General features: G+C 43.3%; 1 protein-coding gene across 9 annotated transcripts in view; it reads left to right on the top strand.

Annotated features, from left to right (window-relative positions):
• The window catches only part of LOC122542310 (TRIO and F-actin-binding protein-like), a 366,873-nt gene that overhangs the window by 48,566 nt on the left and 303,299 nt on the right, over positions 1–15,008 (top strand). For 8 of the 9 annotated variants that reach the window (XM_043679930.1, XM_043679931.1, XM_043679929.1 and 5 more), the window contains exons 3-5: positions 5,387–5,468; positions 5,555–5,768; positions 10,283–10,715. In XM_043679930.1, coding sequence (XP_043535865.1) covers positions 5,387–5,468; positions 5,555–5,768; positions 10,283–10,715 — 729 coding nt within the window. The remainder of the gene's footprint in view (positions 1–5,386; positions 5,469–5,554; positions 5,769–10,282; positions 10,716–15,008) is intronic. The other variant, XM_043679926.1, reaches the window with a different exon arrangement.

Below are 15,008 nucleotides of genomic sequence, written 5' to 3'. Positions count from 1 at the left end.
AAACAAAGTTAAAAGTGTGATTTTTAACTTTGTACACCCCAGTCCAACACCGGCATCTCCAAATCATGCATTGAAACAGACACATTTTAACCCATCCCTTTGCCCTATAAAGTATGCATCCTTCCTGATAGACTCTCTGTATTCTGTTTCTGCCCTTTCAACAACTATCCTCTCCTCTGATCTGTAGCTCTGGTTTCCATCCCCCTGCCAAACTAGTTTAAACCCTGCCAAAGTGCTCTCGTAAAATGTCTGCCCAGGACATTACCCCTCCAGTTTAAGTGCAACCCGTCCTTCATGTACAGGTCCCACCTTTCTCAAAAGGTACCTCAATGATCTACGTACCTGAAGCCCTCCCTCCTGCAGTAGCCCTGTAGCCACGTGTTTAGCTGCATTCGCTCCCTGTTGCTTGTCTCACTAGCACATGGTACTGGTAGTAATCCTGAGAATACTACTTTGCTCGTCCTGCTTTTTAGCTTCCAACCTAATTCCCTGAAATCCCTTTTTAGGTTCCCATCTCTTTTCCTGACTATGTCACTGGTGCCAATGTGCACCACGACTTCTAGCTGCTCACCATCCTCTTCAGAATCTTGGAGACTCGATCAGAGACATCCTGGAGCCTAGTACCTGGGAGGCAACATACCTTCAGGGAATCTCATTCGTGACCACAGAATCTCCTGTCTGTTCCTCTAACTATTGAGTCTCTCACCACTAATGATCCCCCCTTCCTTTCTGAGCCACAGAGCCGGGCTCAGTGCCAGAGACCAGGCCACTGTGGCTTTCCCCTGGTAGATTCTCCCCGCTCCCCAACAGTATCCAAAACAGTATTCTTATTATTGAAAGAATGGTCACAGGGGATCTCCGCACTGTCTGCCTGTTCCCTTTCCATCCCCTGACGTAACCCATCTACCTTTTTCCTGTACCTAAGGTGAGACTACCTCCCTGTAACTCCTCTCTATTACTCCCTCTGCCTGATCCAAAGTTCATCCGGTTCCACAAAGCTTGTAGCAGCTTTTTGTGGCTGTTACTTGTTATATTGATAAAGTAACACCAGGGGTACATTTGGATTTTCAAAAGGCTTTTTATAAATAAAATCAGAGTAAATATAATGGACGTACATGGAATAGTGTAGGTCGGATTGGCTTCAGATTAGTATGACAGGACTGCGCAACATTGAGGGCCGAAGGGCCTGTACTGCGCTGTAATGTTCTATGTTCTATAAAGTGCATGAGATTGGAAAGGGTAATATACCACTGTGTGTTGAGAATTGACTAACAGACAGAAAGCAGAGAGTGAGAATAAATGGATCATTCTCAGGATGGCAGTACCATTGACACAATACCATAAGGATTAGAGGCCACATTTCTTCCTAATCTGTATAAATGACTTGGATGTGTTTTGAAATTTGCTGATGATATCGAACTGGGCAGGCGAGGATATAAGAAAATTTAAGAAGACTTGGACAGGTTAAGTGAATGGGCTAGAACACAGCAGATAGAATGTAATCTGAACAAGTGTGAAGTTGTTCACTTTGATAGAAAAACTGAAAGGTAGAATAGATTAGTGAGAGATTGAGAAGAATGGGTGGCCAAATGGATCGAGGTGTCCGAATTCATAAGTCACATGCAGGTACAGTAAGCAATTCAGAAGGCAGTTGGTATATTGGCCTTTATTGCAAGGGGTTTAGAGTATAACAATAAAGATGTCTTCCTACAATTGTGTTGAGCCTTGGTGAGACCTCATCTGGAGAGTTGTGTAAAATTTTGGTCTCTTATCTAAGGACGGCTATATTTGTTAAAGAGGGGGACATGAGGAGGTTCCCCAGATTAATCCCTGAAATACAGGGGGTGTTTTAAGTGAAGGGTTTGAGGATTTTGGTGAACCACACTTATACTGTATGGTTTTGGTCTCCATATTTAAGAAACAATAAGCCTTTGTTGGAAGACTACAGTGCAGGTTCATTAACTTAGTCTCTGGAGTGGAAGGGTTGTCCTTTGATAAGAAGCTGAGCAAATTGGGTCCATATTCTCTGGAGTTTTGAAGAAGAAAAGGCGATTTCTTTGAAATGTACAGGATTCTGAAGGGACTTGAGGGGATAGAGAGATTAATTCCACTGGTTGGGGAATCTAAAACATGGAGCACAGTTTCAGGAAAAAGGGTCATTTCACCTGAAGGATTGTTAATCTTGGAATTTTCAACTCTGGAGGGTTATAAAGTCTACATTGTTGAATATATTTAGGGCAGGGATAGACAGCCGTTTGTTCAGGGAGTCAAGAAATATGGAGCCAGCGGAAAAGTGGAGTTGAAGCTCAAGATCAGCCATGATCATAAGGAACAATGGAACAGACTTGACAGACCGCATGGTCTACTCCTACTCCTACCTCTTGCTTTCATACCTTACCATTCTATGACATTATGGAGTCATGCAGGATGTTACAAACTTGAAGAAATACAGGGCGACCCCCGTATCCGGGGAATCATTTTCTGTGGTTTCAGTTACCCGCGGTTTACCATGGACTAGGAGGCTGCCGGGAAAGTAAATTTCCCATTTAAGTGAATAGGTTCACTCCTATCCGTGGTTTTGGGCTTCTACGGTAGGTTTAGGAACGGATCTCCTGCGGGTACAGGGTGACTGCTGTAGATTAAGAAAGTGAGCCGACCAGGGTCAATGATGTTTGGCAAGGGGATGTTGAGGTAGTCCATTTCAAATCCAAGAAGGATAGATTTATTTGGGTTCTCATCTGCACAGTGTTTTACAGGTGAATGCATTGCCACAATAGCTCATAGAGTCACAGTCATAGATATGTACAACATGGAAACAGTCTGTTTGGTTCAACTTGTCCATGCAACTAGATATCTAAAATTAATCTAGTCCCATTTGCCAGCATGTAGCGCATATCCCTTTAAACCCTTCCTGTTCATGTACCTATCCAGATGCCTTTTAAATGTTGTAATTTTACCAACTTTTATGTTGGGCTTCATCTCAAAAGAACTGGAAATCAAAATGCAGAAAGTGATGCTTAAGTTGAGTCTTTGTCAAAATCCATCTGTAAAATTGCATTCAGTTCTAGGCACAATGCCCTAAGAAGGGAATATTAATTCTGAATATTCATTGCAGTTACAATACAATAGTACAGGGGCTATACAGGTTTCCTTGTGAGATAGGTTGCATATTCTGTGCATGAAGAAGATTGGGATGGCATTTGAACGAGATACTTACGATGTCGAGTTATTTGAGTAGGTGTGGCAAAATGATTTTGTCTGTGTGGAAATCAAGACCCAAGGGAGAAAGGCTGCTTCCCCTGCCTAAGGTGGGCAGAGCAGGTGGAATGAAGGACAAATAATCAGACAGCTGGACAGAAAACAACCTCTTGTCCACCACTTTAACAATCAAGTTCTGGGAGGATGGTCAATTTTTTTTTGTTTTTTTGTTTCCTCTTTTTTTTCTTTTTTTTCCTTTTTAACCCCCACACTACCACCTAAGTGCGGTAGTGCTTATTTTATCCCCAGCAGGAGGATGGTCAATAGCTGACCTTCCCAATCTACCATTAGTTAAGGTCCTTAAGTGCTCCGTTAATGTAATTAGGGGGAGTGGACAGTTGGGTAGGGGAATGATTGTTGAAAAGTTTCCCTCCACTCTTGTTTCCAAAGCTTCAGCTCCCTCCCTTCACAACTCTGACCCAGCAATCTCCCAAGATTAAATACTTACAGCCTCACTCAGCTCTTCATGGTTGCATAGCTTAGGCTTACAGCTACCAGCTTCAGACAGGATTCCTGGTTGGCCAAGGAGTGTGCCGGTCAGTACTTAAGTGCCTGAGTGATGTACGTGATCCAGCAGCCCTCCTCACTGGTGGTGTTGTTAGCTGCTGTCCCCACACTTAATGCAGACAGATAAGTCTGTCACAAAGCTTCAACACATAAACTCAGAACAAGGTCATTCAGGAGGAAACTTAGGAAACACATTTTCACACAAAAGGGAATGAGAATGGGAATGGAAATGGAAATAGAAACCCTCCAAGTGGAAACAGGCCATTCAGCCCATCAAATCCACACCACCCCTCAATGCTTTGAGTGAAGAAATCTCTCCTCCTCTAAATCCTAATTGATCTGCCCCTTACCCTGAAACTAGGCCCACTTATTCCAGATTCCTCAACTGGGGAATGATGTCTCAATATCTAATCTGATCAGGCTCTTTAGAATCTTAATGAGATCATCTCTCATTCTTCTAAACCTCAAAGAATAGAGTCCAGTTTACTTATCTCATCATCAGAGGACAATGTCTTCAATCCATGGATCAATCCAGTGACCTTTGCTGTGATGCCTCCTAAGTAAATATATTCTTCATTAAATATGGAGAGCAAAATTCCACACAGGATTCCAAATGTAGTGTCCCCAAAACACTGTATAGTTATGATCAGAATAGCTAAGGCAGTTAAATATCATTGAGGGAAAAGATAGCCATGAACTCACTGAATGGCATAGAGTCATAGAGATGTACAGCATGGAAACAGACCCTTCGGTCCAACTCGTCCATGCCGACCAGATATCCCAACCCAATTTAGTCCCAGATATCCCAACCCAATGCCAGCACCCGGCCCATATCCCTTCAAACCCTTCCTATTCATATACCCATCCAAATGCCTCTTAAATGTTGCAATTGTACCAGCCTCCACCACTTCCTCTGGCAGCTCATTCCATACACGTACCACCCTCTGCGTGAAAAAGTTGCCCCTTAGGTCTCTTTTATATCTTCCCCTCTCACCCTAAACCTATGTCCTCTAGTTCTGGACTGCTCGACCCCAGGGAAAAGACTTTGCTTATTTACCCTATCCATGCCCCTCATAATTTTATAAACCTCTATAAGGTCACCCCTAAGCCTGCGACGCTCCAGGGAAAACAGCCCCAGCCTGTTCAGCCTCTCCCTATAGCTCAAATTCTCGAACCCTGGCAACGTCCTTGTAAATCTTTTCTGAACCCTTTCAAGTTTCACAACATCTTTCCAATAGGAAGGAGACCAGAACTGCATGCAATATTCCAACAGTGGCCTAACCAATGTCCTGTACAGCTGCAACATGACCTCCCAATTCCTGTACTCAATACTTTGACCAATAAAGGAAAGTATACCAAACGCTTTCCTCACTATCCTATCTACCTGCGGCTCCACCTTCAAGGAGCTATGAACCTGCACTCCAAGGTCTCTTTGTTCAGCAACACTCGCTAGGACCTTACCATTAAGCGTATAAGTCCTGCTAAGATTTGCTTTCCCAAAATGCAGCACCTCGCATTTATCTAAATTAAACTCCATCTTCCACTTATCGGGCTTGTGGGGGCAGAATGGCCTCCTTCTGTTTCTGTGCAGCAGTAATTGATTTGTCTTTTATTTTTGAAGCTGGAAGATGGAGCCAAGGATACATAATCACCTGACAAGTCAGTTTACAAGGAAATGGGCCTTGGACACAGTTCCGTTTCAGGTAAGACCACAGGTCAACCTGCATAGCAGCTACTTAAAGAAAAAGGCTGTGTCCTGTCGATAGCATATGACTTTCCTTTCATTCAGCAGGCCTCTGAGCTGTCCAATGCTGTGATAACCAGGGGACACTCATTGCGAGGGGAACGAATGCTGGGGTCAAGCACCTCTGCTCTCCAAGGGGAAAGAAGGAATTGGGACATGAATTCTGACAGTCCAGTGTGGAGCCAGTTGAACAACAGAATGCACTTTCGGGGACGGTCAGATTCAGTGGAGACTCGAGGAAAGACTGTGGCATCAATGGGTGAGTCATGGAGTCACACAGCATAGAAACGGGCCCTTTGGCCCATCATGTTGATGCTGTCCAATAAACATCAAACAACGCTGATCCCATTTACCTGCACTTGGTTTCATAGCCTACTATGCCCCGGCATTTTTAGTACTTATCTTAAATGTTGAGAGAGTACTGACCTCCACCACCCTCCCAGGAAGCACTTTCCAGATATCTGCCACCCTCTGGGTGAAAAAAAATGATCAGGTCTTCTCTAAGCGATTTGCTCCTCATCTTAAACTTATGCCCTCTTGTTGTAAACGCAGCTGCTATAGGGAAGAAATTCTCACAATCTGTTCTGTAAATGCCTCTCATAAATTACATCAATCAGATTTCACCCATAGCCTCATTTGCTCCAAGGAAAACCCAGCTTATTCAGTCTCTCCTCATAACTGAGATTTTTCATCCCAGGCAATATCCCGAATCTCCTCTGCACCCTGTCCAATGCAATCAAACCCTCCTGATAGTGTGGCAAACAGAACTGCACACAGTATTCCATCTGTGGCCTAACCAATGTTTTATGAAGTTGTAACAAGATTTCCTTGCTTCTGTATTCTGTGCCCTGGCTAATGAAGGCAAGCATCCTGTATGGCTTCTTAACCATCTTAACCATCCTGTCTACCTTTGTCTCTCTCTGATGTACTTAGTGACCACATTGTTCCCTGAATGTCTACTCTTGATCAAACCCACTCATTAGTCTTTCTGTCCAGCCATCTGATCCACCAGATTTTGTTATTCATCCTCCCGCCCTCTTTCATCAGAGTATAATTCTCACATGCAAATGTTGCAGCATTTCACACATGTGACTGTGCTGTCCTCTTGCAATGGACCTATTCTGAAATCTCCACTTGATATTCTGCAATACATTTATCCTGATGTCTGCAACTTTTTCCTTCCGTATTTCAATCTTGGTTCTTCAGTTAATTTATTCATTTCATGAAGTTTGTCTCATCCAACCCAGTTACAGGAACTTCTCTTGAATCCTACAGGAGTATGATTGTGGGTGTGAGCAAGTGTCATTGTGCTGGGACTAGCAAAAAAAAATGCTCATTAACCAATAACGAAAAGGAAGCAAATGCCCCAAGGTCCTAGAAGAGCAATCAAACAAAAATTGACATCAAACTGAGGAAGAAATCAGTGAAATCCACAGATTGGATAGGAAATACATGAGGATAGGGAAACAAGGGGATAGGGAAACAGTGTGGATAAGGAAACAGAATGGATAGTGAATTTGTGGGCAGCACGGTGGCACAGTGGTTAGCACTGCTGCTTCACAGCGCTAGAGACCCGGGTTCAATTCCCGCCTCAGGCGACTGACTGTGTGGAGTTTGCACGTTCTCCCCGTGTCTGCGTGGGTTTCCTCCGGGTGCTCCGGTTTCCTCCCACATTCCAAAGATGTGCAGATCAGGTGAATTGGCCATGCTAAATTGCCCCATAGTGTTAGGTAAAGTAATCTAATCTAATCTAAAGGAATATAGGGAAACATGGAGAGGATAGAAAAATGCAGGGCAGCTAGGGCGACACAGGGGCTATGGAAACGTGGGGAATAGGGAAACATGAGGGAGAGGGAAACCTGGGGTATAGGGAAACAGAGGAATAGAGGGGGCACAGGGGAACATGGGGAGAGGGAAATAAGGAAGATCACGGGACGTAGGAGAACACGGAGAGGGAAACAAGGGTATAGGGAAAGAGCTCATTCTATCCCTTTTGAATCTGGGAAACCATTTGAAAGGGAACATGCACCTCCAGCACATAGAGGATCCTCCACTTCTCAGCAGCTGGGCAATGGAGACTTGGTTGTAACACTGGGATTAATCCCATCTCCTGATTCCCACCTCTGACATGAATATACAGTATCAGTCTCTGTTAGTAAGGTTAGTTAGTGGGACCCCACGCACTTTTCTTAAGGGTAGTCACCATTTTTCTTGTCAAAGATTTCTGTGCAAACAATCCAGTGTCTTTTTTTGCCTGATCACCACCTCCATAAAATTGATTCCCTGTTCTCTTTGGAATTTGTACTATAAATTGTCATATCCAATTTCTGTGTGTTAACTTTTAACTGGTGTATGTTTGTCAGTTTCACCTGCCTGAAATCTGTGACTGTACTCAATGTTAATGACATTTCTGAGTTTCATGCCATCTGCATACTTTGAAATTATGTTCACTGTACCCAAGTCCAGATCATTAATATAAGGTTAGTGACTCCAATACTGATCCTGGGGACTACCTCCCTTCTGAAGCATAAACATTCACCTCTGCTGTTTGCTTTTTTATCTCAACCAGTTCTGTATGTAGATTGCTACGTCTCTTTATTCCCATAGGCTTCAATTTTGTTAACAAATAATGCACTTTGTCAAACACATTTGCAAATCCTGTATACACAACATCCACCTTGCTACACTCATCATCTCTCAGTGTTGCTTCACCAAAGAATTCAGTCAGGTTTGTCAAACGCAGTTTGTTTTTACAAAATCATAACATCTTAAAGAAAGAGGAGCAGGAGTAGGCCATGCATGCCTTTGAGTCCGCACCGCCTTTCATTCAAGTCAAGGCTGATGTGATTGCAGTTGAAAAGTGTGGTGTTGGAAAAGCACAGCCGGTCAGGCAGCATCCGAGGAGTAGGAGAGTAGACATTAAGCATCAGCTCTTCATCAAGGTCTTCATCCTAATGAAGAGTTCATGTTCGAAACAATGACTCTCCTGCTCCTCGGATGCTGCCTGACCGGCTGTGCTTTTCCAACACCACACTTTTCGACTTTGATCTCCAGCATCTGCAGTCCTCACTTCCTCCCTGATGTGATTGTAGCCTTGACTCCACAATGCTGTGCCACCTTCCATTTATGAACCCATACTTTTCCAAGTGCTTATTAACATCATCCTACATCGATACTTTAAAAGTTTCCACCACCCATGGCAAGCAAACTGCACAGGTTCGTCCCTCCCTTTTTTGAATGCCAAGTGCAATCTTCCATTTCTTTGGCATCATCCTAATATCCACTCTATCGTCTTTTTCTTGACCCTCTTTAAACTTCCTGCATTAGCCACAATCGTTCTGTATTGTATTTTGAACTTTACTATTTTCAAAAGCATCCTTCTTGTATTGATTTAATTTCATTGGACTGAATTTCACAGTCCCTCCACCCCTCTGCTCTCAGGCGGACTCGTTGTCACGTTGGGATGGTAACATATTGTGGGTGGCCTCCCAGGCACCACCTCCCTGTCCTGGCCTGACTGTAATTTCATGTGGGGTGGATGAGGGATACTGCATCCCACCCACCCTTGCCCCAGTTTGGGCCCTTAAGTTGGTAATGAGTGGCCATTTATTGATAGCTTCCTGCCCTGATGGCAGAGGGTTCAGAGGTGAGAGGATAGATCAGTAGGTGAGCCTGTTTGTTAGACCTCAAGAAGATGGAGTTGGGATAAGCTCGGTTTGCCTCATTTAAGTCCCCCTCTCCTCCCCTAAAGGTCTGCTCCCATTGAATACTGCTTCCTTTCCCACAATGCATCTGCATTAAGATCCCCACCTCCCCGCCCCCCCCACAGCCCTCCAAGACCTTATCTCCCCAATCTGCAATGAGATCCTTCACCCGACCAATCCCCAACACTCTTCGGGTCCTGGACTTTGGGTACTGTTCGTAGTCCCAGTCCTTGCCACATTGTTACTGGTGCTCCTGGAATAAGCTCGCTATTGTGATGCTGCTTGAAATATCACATAGCTGGGAGGCTACTGTGATTATGCAGGTTGTACTTCTGACCAATTCTTCAGTGGGAGGGGAGGGAGCAGCAGGGAAGGGAACCTCAGCATCCAAAAAAAACCTTGCCGTATATTTTTTGACACACCAGGAGCCCTAGCTTTGGGTGCTAAGTTCCTTCTTGCTCTCTGAGCAATGTGTCTACCCTGCACCTGATTCATATTGAATGGGTCACTCCTGTGTCCATTTCTGTGTCCCAGGAATCTGATTTCCTCCCTTCTGCCTCATTTATCCAGTCACAAATTGACCGTTTTATTTTACTGATGCTGCCCGATCGTGGCAGGGGAGAAATCCAGGAAGCTTTTCTAAGGAGATCTTTTCTAATCTTTAATTACCTCTCTAATTCCTGAAACTATATCTGTGGGATCTGTTTTTGTCCCTGGGTCATTGGTTCTGGTAGCTCAGAACATGGCCCCAGTTGTTGAGCAATTGAAACTGGACAGAGGCAAAGGGCAGGATTTGAGAACTGCCAAGATCTCAGAGTTGTAGGGCTAGAGAATATTACAGTTAGGGAAAGGAGGTATTAGACCCAGGGTAGGGGGTACATCAAGGCCCAATAGCCAGACGTCAGGGCTCAATGGGGCTTGCTGTGCTTGGGTTGGGGTTGGGATTGGGGTTAGGGACCCAGGCCAGGAGTAGCCTGGAGTTTTAGTCCCGTCTCCGGTGAGGCCACAGAAGGCAATGAAACGAGTTTGTTGTAGATCTCAGAACTGCATGTCTTATTGTCATTGACAGGCGGCAAGTTGGTAAGCGGAGAGCGAGTGAGCAGCCGGAATTCGCGTATGGAAAGTGGATACTTCTCCTTGGAACGAACGAAACAGGACACAGTCCCCAGTCCGCGGCGGACAGTAGAGACCAAGGGTGTGAGCCAAAGCAACTCAGCTGCACTTGGCAACACAGCTGGAGGGGGAGGGGTGCTCAGCCTTGGCTGCTTGACATCATCGCAAAGCTCCTTTGAGTCAGAGACAAGCTGGGGAACAGGCAGTGTGGCCAGCTCAGATGGCAGGCTCCTCCGGCAGGACTACACAGTGTTGGCTGATATCCCAATGCCCAAGCGAATCATCAGTCGAGAGAAGTTGGAGCAGGATTGTAAGCAGCTCGGGCAGAGGATTCGAACACGGAGCCCGGGACGAGAGGAGGTTGAGCGCTTGTTTGGACAAGAACGTAGGTTAGTACAACTGTTTTAACAACTCTCTCGGCTGTATGTGTGTAGAACAGAGAATAACTGCCCTCATGATTAAACCATCTCGGAAAGAGCAGATGAGGGATGTAGGCCTGTTAGAGGGGTTTACAGTTACAAAAATGTTCGATATAGTCAAAATAAAGAAGGTGTGGAGGTTGAAATTAGCAGACAATAAATGAAAGCTAATCACTAAGAGATCCAGTAGGAAATTCAGGAAGACATTTTTATCCAGGGAGTGACAGGACTCACTATTACCCATGGAGTTGAGGAGAATATCATAAAAATATTCAGGATTAATACAGCAGCAAGGAATAGAGATTATGTTAATAGGGTTACATGAAAGTATTGGCGGCAATGTACAAAAGATCTACAGAACTGGTGGGGAGTATTTTGAGAATGAAACTAGCACAATAGATAAGGAAGAACAGATTGATGTGGTATATTTAGATTTTCATAAAGCCCTTGCTATGATCCTACACAAGAGGTAGTAAACAAAATTAGAGCATATAGGATTGGGAGGAATGCACTGGATTGAGAAGTGATGAATGGGCAGAAAAGCAGAGTAAGAATAAACATGTCATTTTCAGGTTGGCAGGTTGTGACTAATGGGATACCGCAGGGTCACTATGAGCCAGAGCTTTTCATTAACTGTGTCAATGATTTGGACATGGTGTTTAAATATAATATTTCCAAATTTGCAAATTACACAAAACTAGGCAAAAGCGAGAGTTGTGAGGATGATATAAAGATTCTTTAAGAGGATTTGGAGAGGCTAAGTGAGTAGGTAAGAATTTGGCAGATGAAATATAATGTGGAAAAATGTTCAATTATCCACTCTAGTCGGGAAAAAAAAGAGTGTTCCTTAAATGGTGAGAAGCTGGGAAATTCTGATCTTTGAAAGAACTTGAGTATCTTGTTCATGAGTCAATGAATGTTAACCTGCAGGTTCAGCAAGCAGTTAAGAAGGTAAATGGTGTGTTGGGTTTCAGTAAAGATATTTTCTTGCAATTATATAGACCGTTGGAAAGACCACATTTGGAGTATTGTATACAGTTTTGGTACCTTAACTTAGAAAGGATGTACCATATATACTCGTGTATAGATTGACCTTATGTATAAGTCAACCTCTTATTTTTGGCTAGAAAAGTCATGTATTTTCCATATATCTCATGTATAAGTTGATCCTAGTTCTTCAAAGTTACAGATCAACATTTATGAGTCAGTGTGCCTACCCATTGCGCTCCAAACTGGCTTTCCAGTCTGCTGGCCGTAATGCTCCATTCCGGATCTTCCAGTCTGCAAGCCATCACGATCCATTCCAGGTTTTCAGAATGACTGTAATCTGCGTCGTCAGTTTCCACACTCGTACTTAAAATCTTATTACTACTTGAAGATGAAATGCAAATGACAATCAGGACTTGAGTACAAACTTCTTTCTTCACCATGTGTCCAATACTCAACCATAGTAGTTACCACCTATAAAGTATGGAAATATTATAATTGTTTTAGCACTTTGTATAAGCTGGGGCCTTTTTTTAGCACTTTGTACAAGCTGGGGCCATTTTACTTTGTTTAACTTTGCTAATATCCAAGATATCATTTTATGTAGAGATCTGGCTCTTCATCTATTTTCTGACTTATGACAAGCATGAATTTCATCCCTCGAAAACAACACCCTAATTTCAGCTAAATAAAATGGTCGTCAAAACTCGACCTATACACGAGTATATATGGTACTTGCCATAGATGGTGAGATGCTTAACCAAGCTAATTGCTGGGATGGAGGGATTGTCCTATAAGGAACTTCAGATGGACAGGATCTATATTCTCTGAAGTTGAGAAGAATGGGAAGTGATCTCATTGAAACATGCAAACTTGTTTTACCCCTGGCTTTAGGAGGGGGGAATCTAAAACCAGAGACACAATCTCAAATTAAGAGGCAGGCCATTCAGAAACCAAATGATGAGGAATTTATTCACTCAGAAGCTTTGGAATTCCCGGCCCCAGCGACTGTGGAGGCCTAGTCTTTGAGTATGTTCAGGGCAGAGATTGATAGTTTTCTTCACATTAAAATTATCTAGAGATATGAGGGTACTGCAGGAACATGGTGCTAAAATAGAAGATCTGCCATGATCTCAATGATTGGGGCAGACTCAATGGGCTGATGGCCTCCTCCTTCTCATTTTAATTTTAGAACCATAGAAGTTTTGTTACGGCACAGAGATAGACAGCCAAACTAAATGAGCCTCCCTATCCCTGTATTCATAACACAATACATTCAAAATATTCAGTGACCCTCAAAATTCCCCCAGTAGTTCCTAACCAGACCTTTTTGAATCATCAATACCAGATTTTGTGAATAACTGATACCAGATACCAGGTTTATAGCTTAAACAAAAGAATTAACAATTAATTAATTAATATACAGAGGAACCTCAATTATCCAAAGGACTCGGGCAGGGAGTATTTCATTTGGTTAATCGAATTTCGGATAATTGAATACCAGATAACATTGTTTAGCTGAGCATTGGGACCTTGCGATCTTTCTGGAAAATCCGATATTTGGATAATTGAAAGCTGGATAATCAAGGTTCCTTTGTAGTAGCTTTAATGGAGCAAAATTAACAAAATAATCTAATTAATGTCTGTAATTGAAATCTGATCTTTTGTGATTCTGGCCCCCACTCAAGACAAAGATAGACAAACAAACAGACAGAGTCAAGGGATGAATCAAAAGAAAAATGGCATATAACTGGCCAGTTCACATCAGCAATCTCCATGATCTGTAATATCATGGGATTGTAACTTGGTTTCTGAAGACACCAGTCAATGCAAACAGCTCCCAGTGGCTTCTGAGAAATATTCACTTAATTCTTAAAACTGAAATTCTATTCTCCAAACTTTCGATAATTTGATAATGGGAGGTAAACCAGGGAGCAATCAAACTTTTGTTTTGTAGCTTTGACAGCCACAATCCTCTGCTGTGAGTACACAGTTAATAACAATGCAAACTTTGGTTGCTCTTTCTGTTTTTTCCAACACATTTTTTGTTAGACTGATGGACACCATAACTCCCTCTGAGGCCACAACAAATATTCAAACATCTGCCATTGTTTGAGCATAATGCCTCTCAGGAATTGAAATGTCTCCAAAAAATCTTGAACAAATACCAACCTCCAGCTGACTTCCAGGCCTGGCCTCTTTAGCAAATATCAGTTTCTTTGTTCTCTTTTTTAAAAAAAATGAATTGCTGACCAAAGGTCATCTTCAGCTTTCAGCTCACAGTTCACAGCTGTAAATCAAAAATGATAAAAATAAAGCAAAATCATACAGTACCGAAGAAGCCTTTAAGCCTATTGACTCTATACCATCAGAGCTAATTTAGATCCACACTTGTTCCACTTTGCAATATGAGACCCATAGCCTTGAGTGTTAAGACATTTCAAGTGCTCATCCAGGCACTTTTTAAAGATTGTGAGGTTGCCCTCCTCAACTACATTCCCAGGCATTGCATTCCAGATCCCTGGGTGGAAATACTTTTCCTCAAATCTCCTCTGAACATCGCTTTCCATCTTAAAGGTGCACCCTTGTTATTGACCCATCAAGTAAGGGAAACAGCTGTTTTCTGTCCATCCTGTCCTCATAATACTTTACATTTCTATCAGGTCCCTCCTCAACCATGTCTTCTTAAGTACTATATTAACCGGCCCTGCTACCTTCAGCAATTTCAGCATCCCAAGATCCTTGTGTTCCTCTGAGATTCCTTATGTCTTGTCATTCATCGAGTACTCCCTTGTCTTGTTATTTCTTCCAAAGTGCATCGGCTCACACTTCAGCTAGAAGTGCCGAATGGATGATGCATCTCTGTCTTCTCCAGTGGTCCCCAGTATCACAAATGCCAGTCTTCAGCCAAGTCAATTCACTCCACGTGATATTAAGAAACGGCTGAAGACAGTGGATACTACAAAGGCTATGGGTCCTAACCACATTTCAGTAACAAAATTGAAGACTTGTGTTCCAGAACCTACTACAGAGGAACCTCAATTATCTGAACGAGATGGGAGGGGAATATTTCGTTTGGATAATTGATTGTTCGGATAATCGATTAAATGCCTTTCCTCTAAGGCTTGGGGTTTTTTAAGTTTGGTCCCCATTCAAGAGACGAGGCAGCAGCAGACCGCGCGCGAGCCCCTGCACCACAGTCCAACACCGCCCCCGCTCCTCGCCCCCATCCAACACCACCTGCTGCTCACCCCCCTGCCCTGTCCAACACCGCCC

The sequence above is a fragment of the Chiloscyllium plagiosum genome, chromosome 39, assembly GCF_004010195.1.
Source record: "Chiloscyllium plagiosum isolate BGI_BamShark_2017 chromosome 39, ASM401019v2, whole genome shotgun sequence".
Lineage (NCBI taxonomy): Eukaryota > Metazoa > Chordata > Chondrichthyes > Orectolobiformes > Hemiscylliidae > Chiloscyllium > Chiloscyllium plagiosum.
Note: the sequence above shows the minus strand (reverse complement) of the source record. Positions and strands in the feature narration are given on the sequence as shown.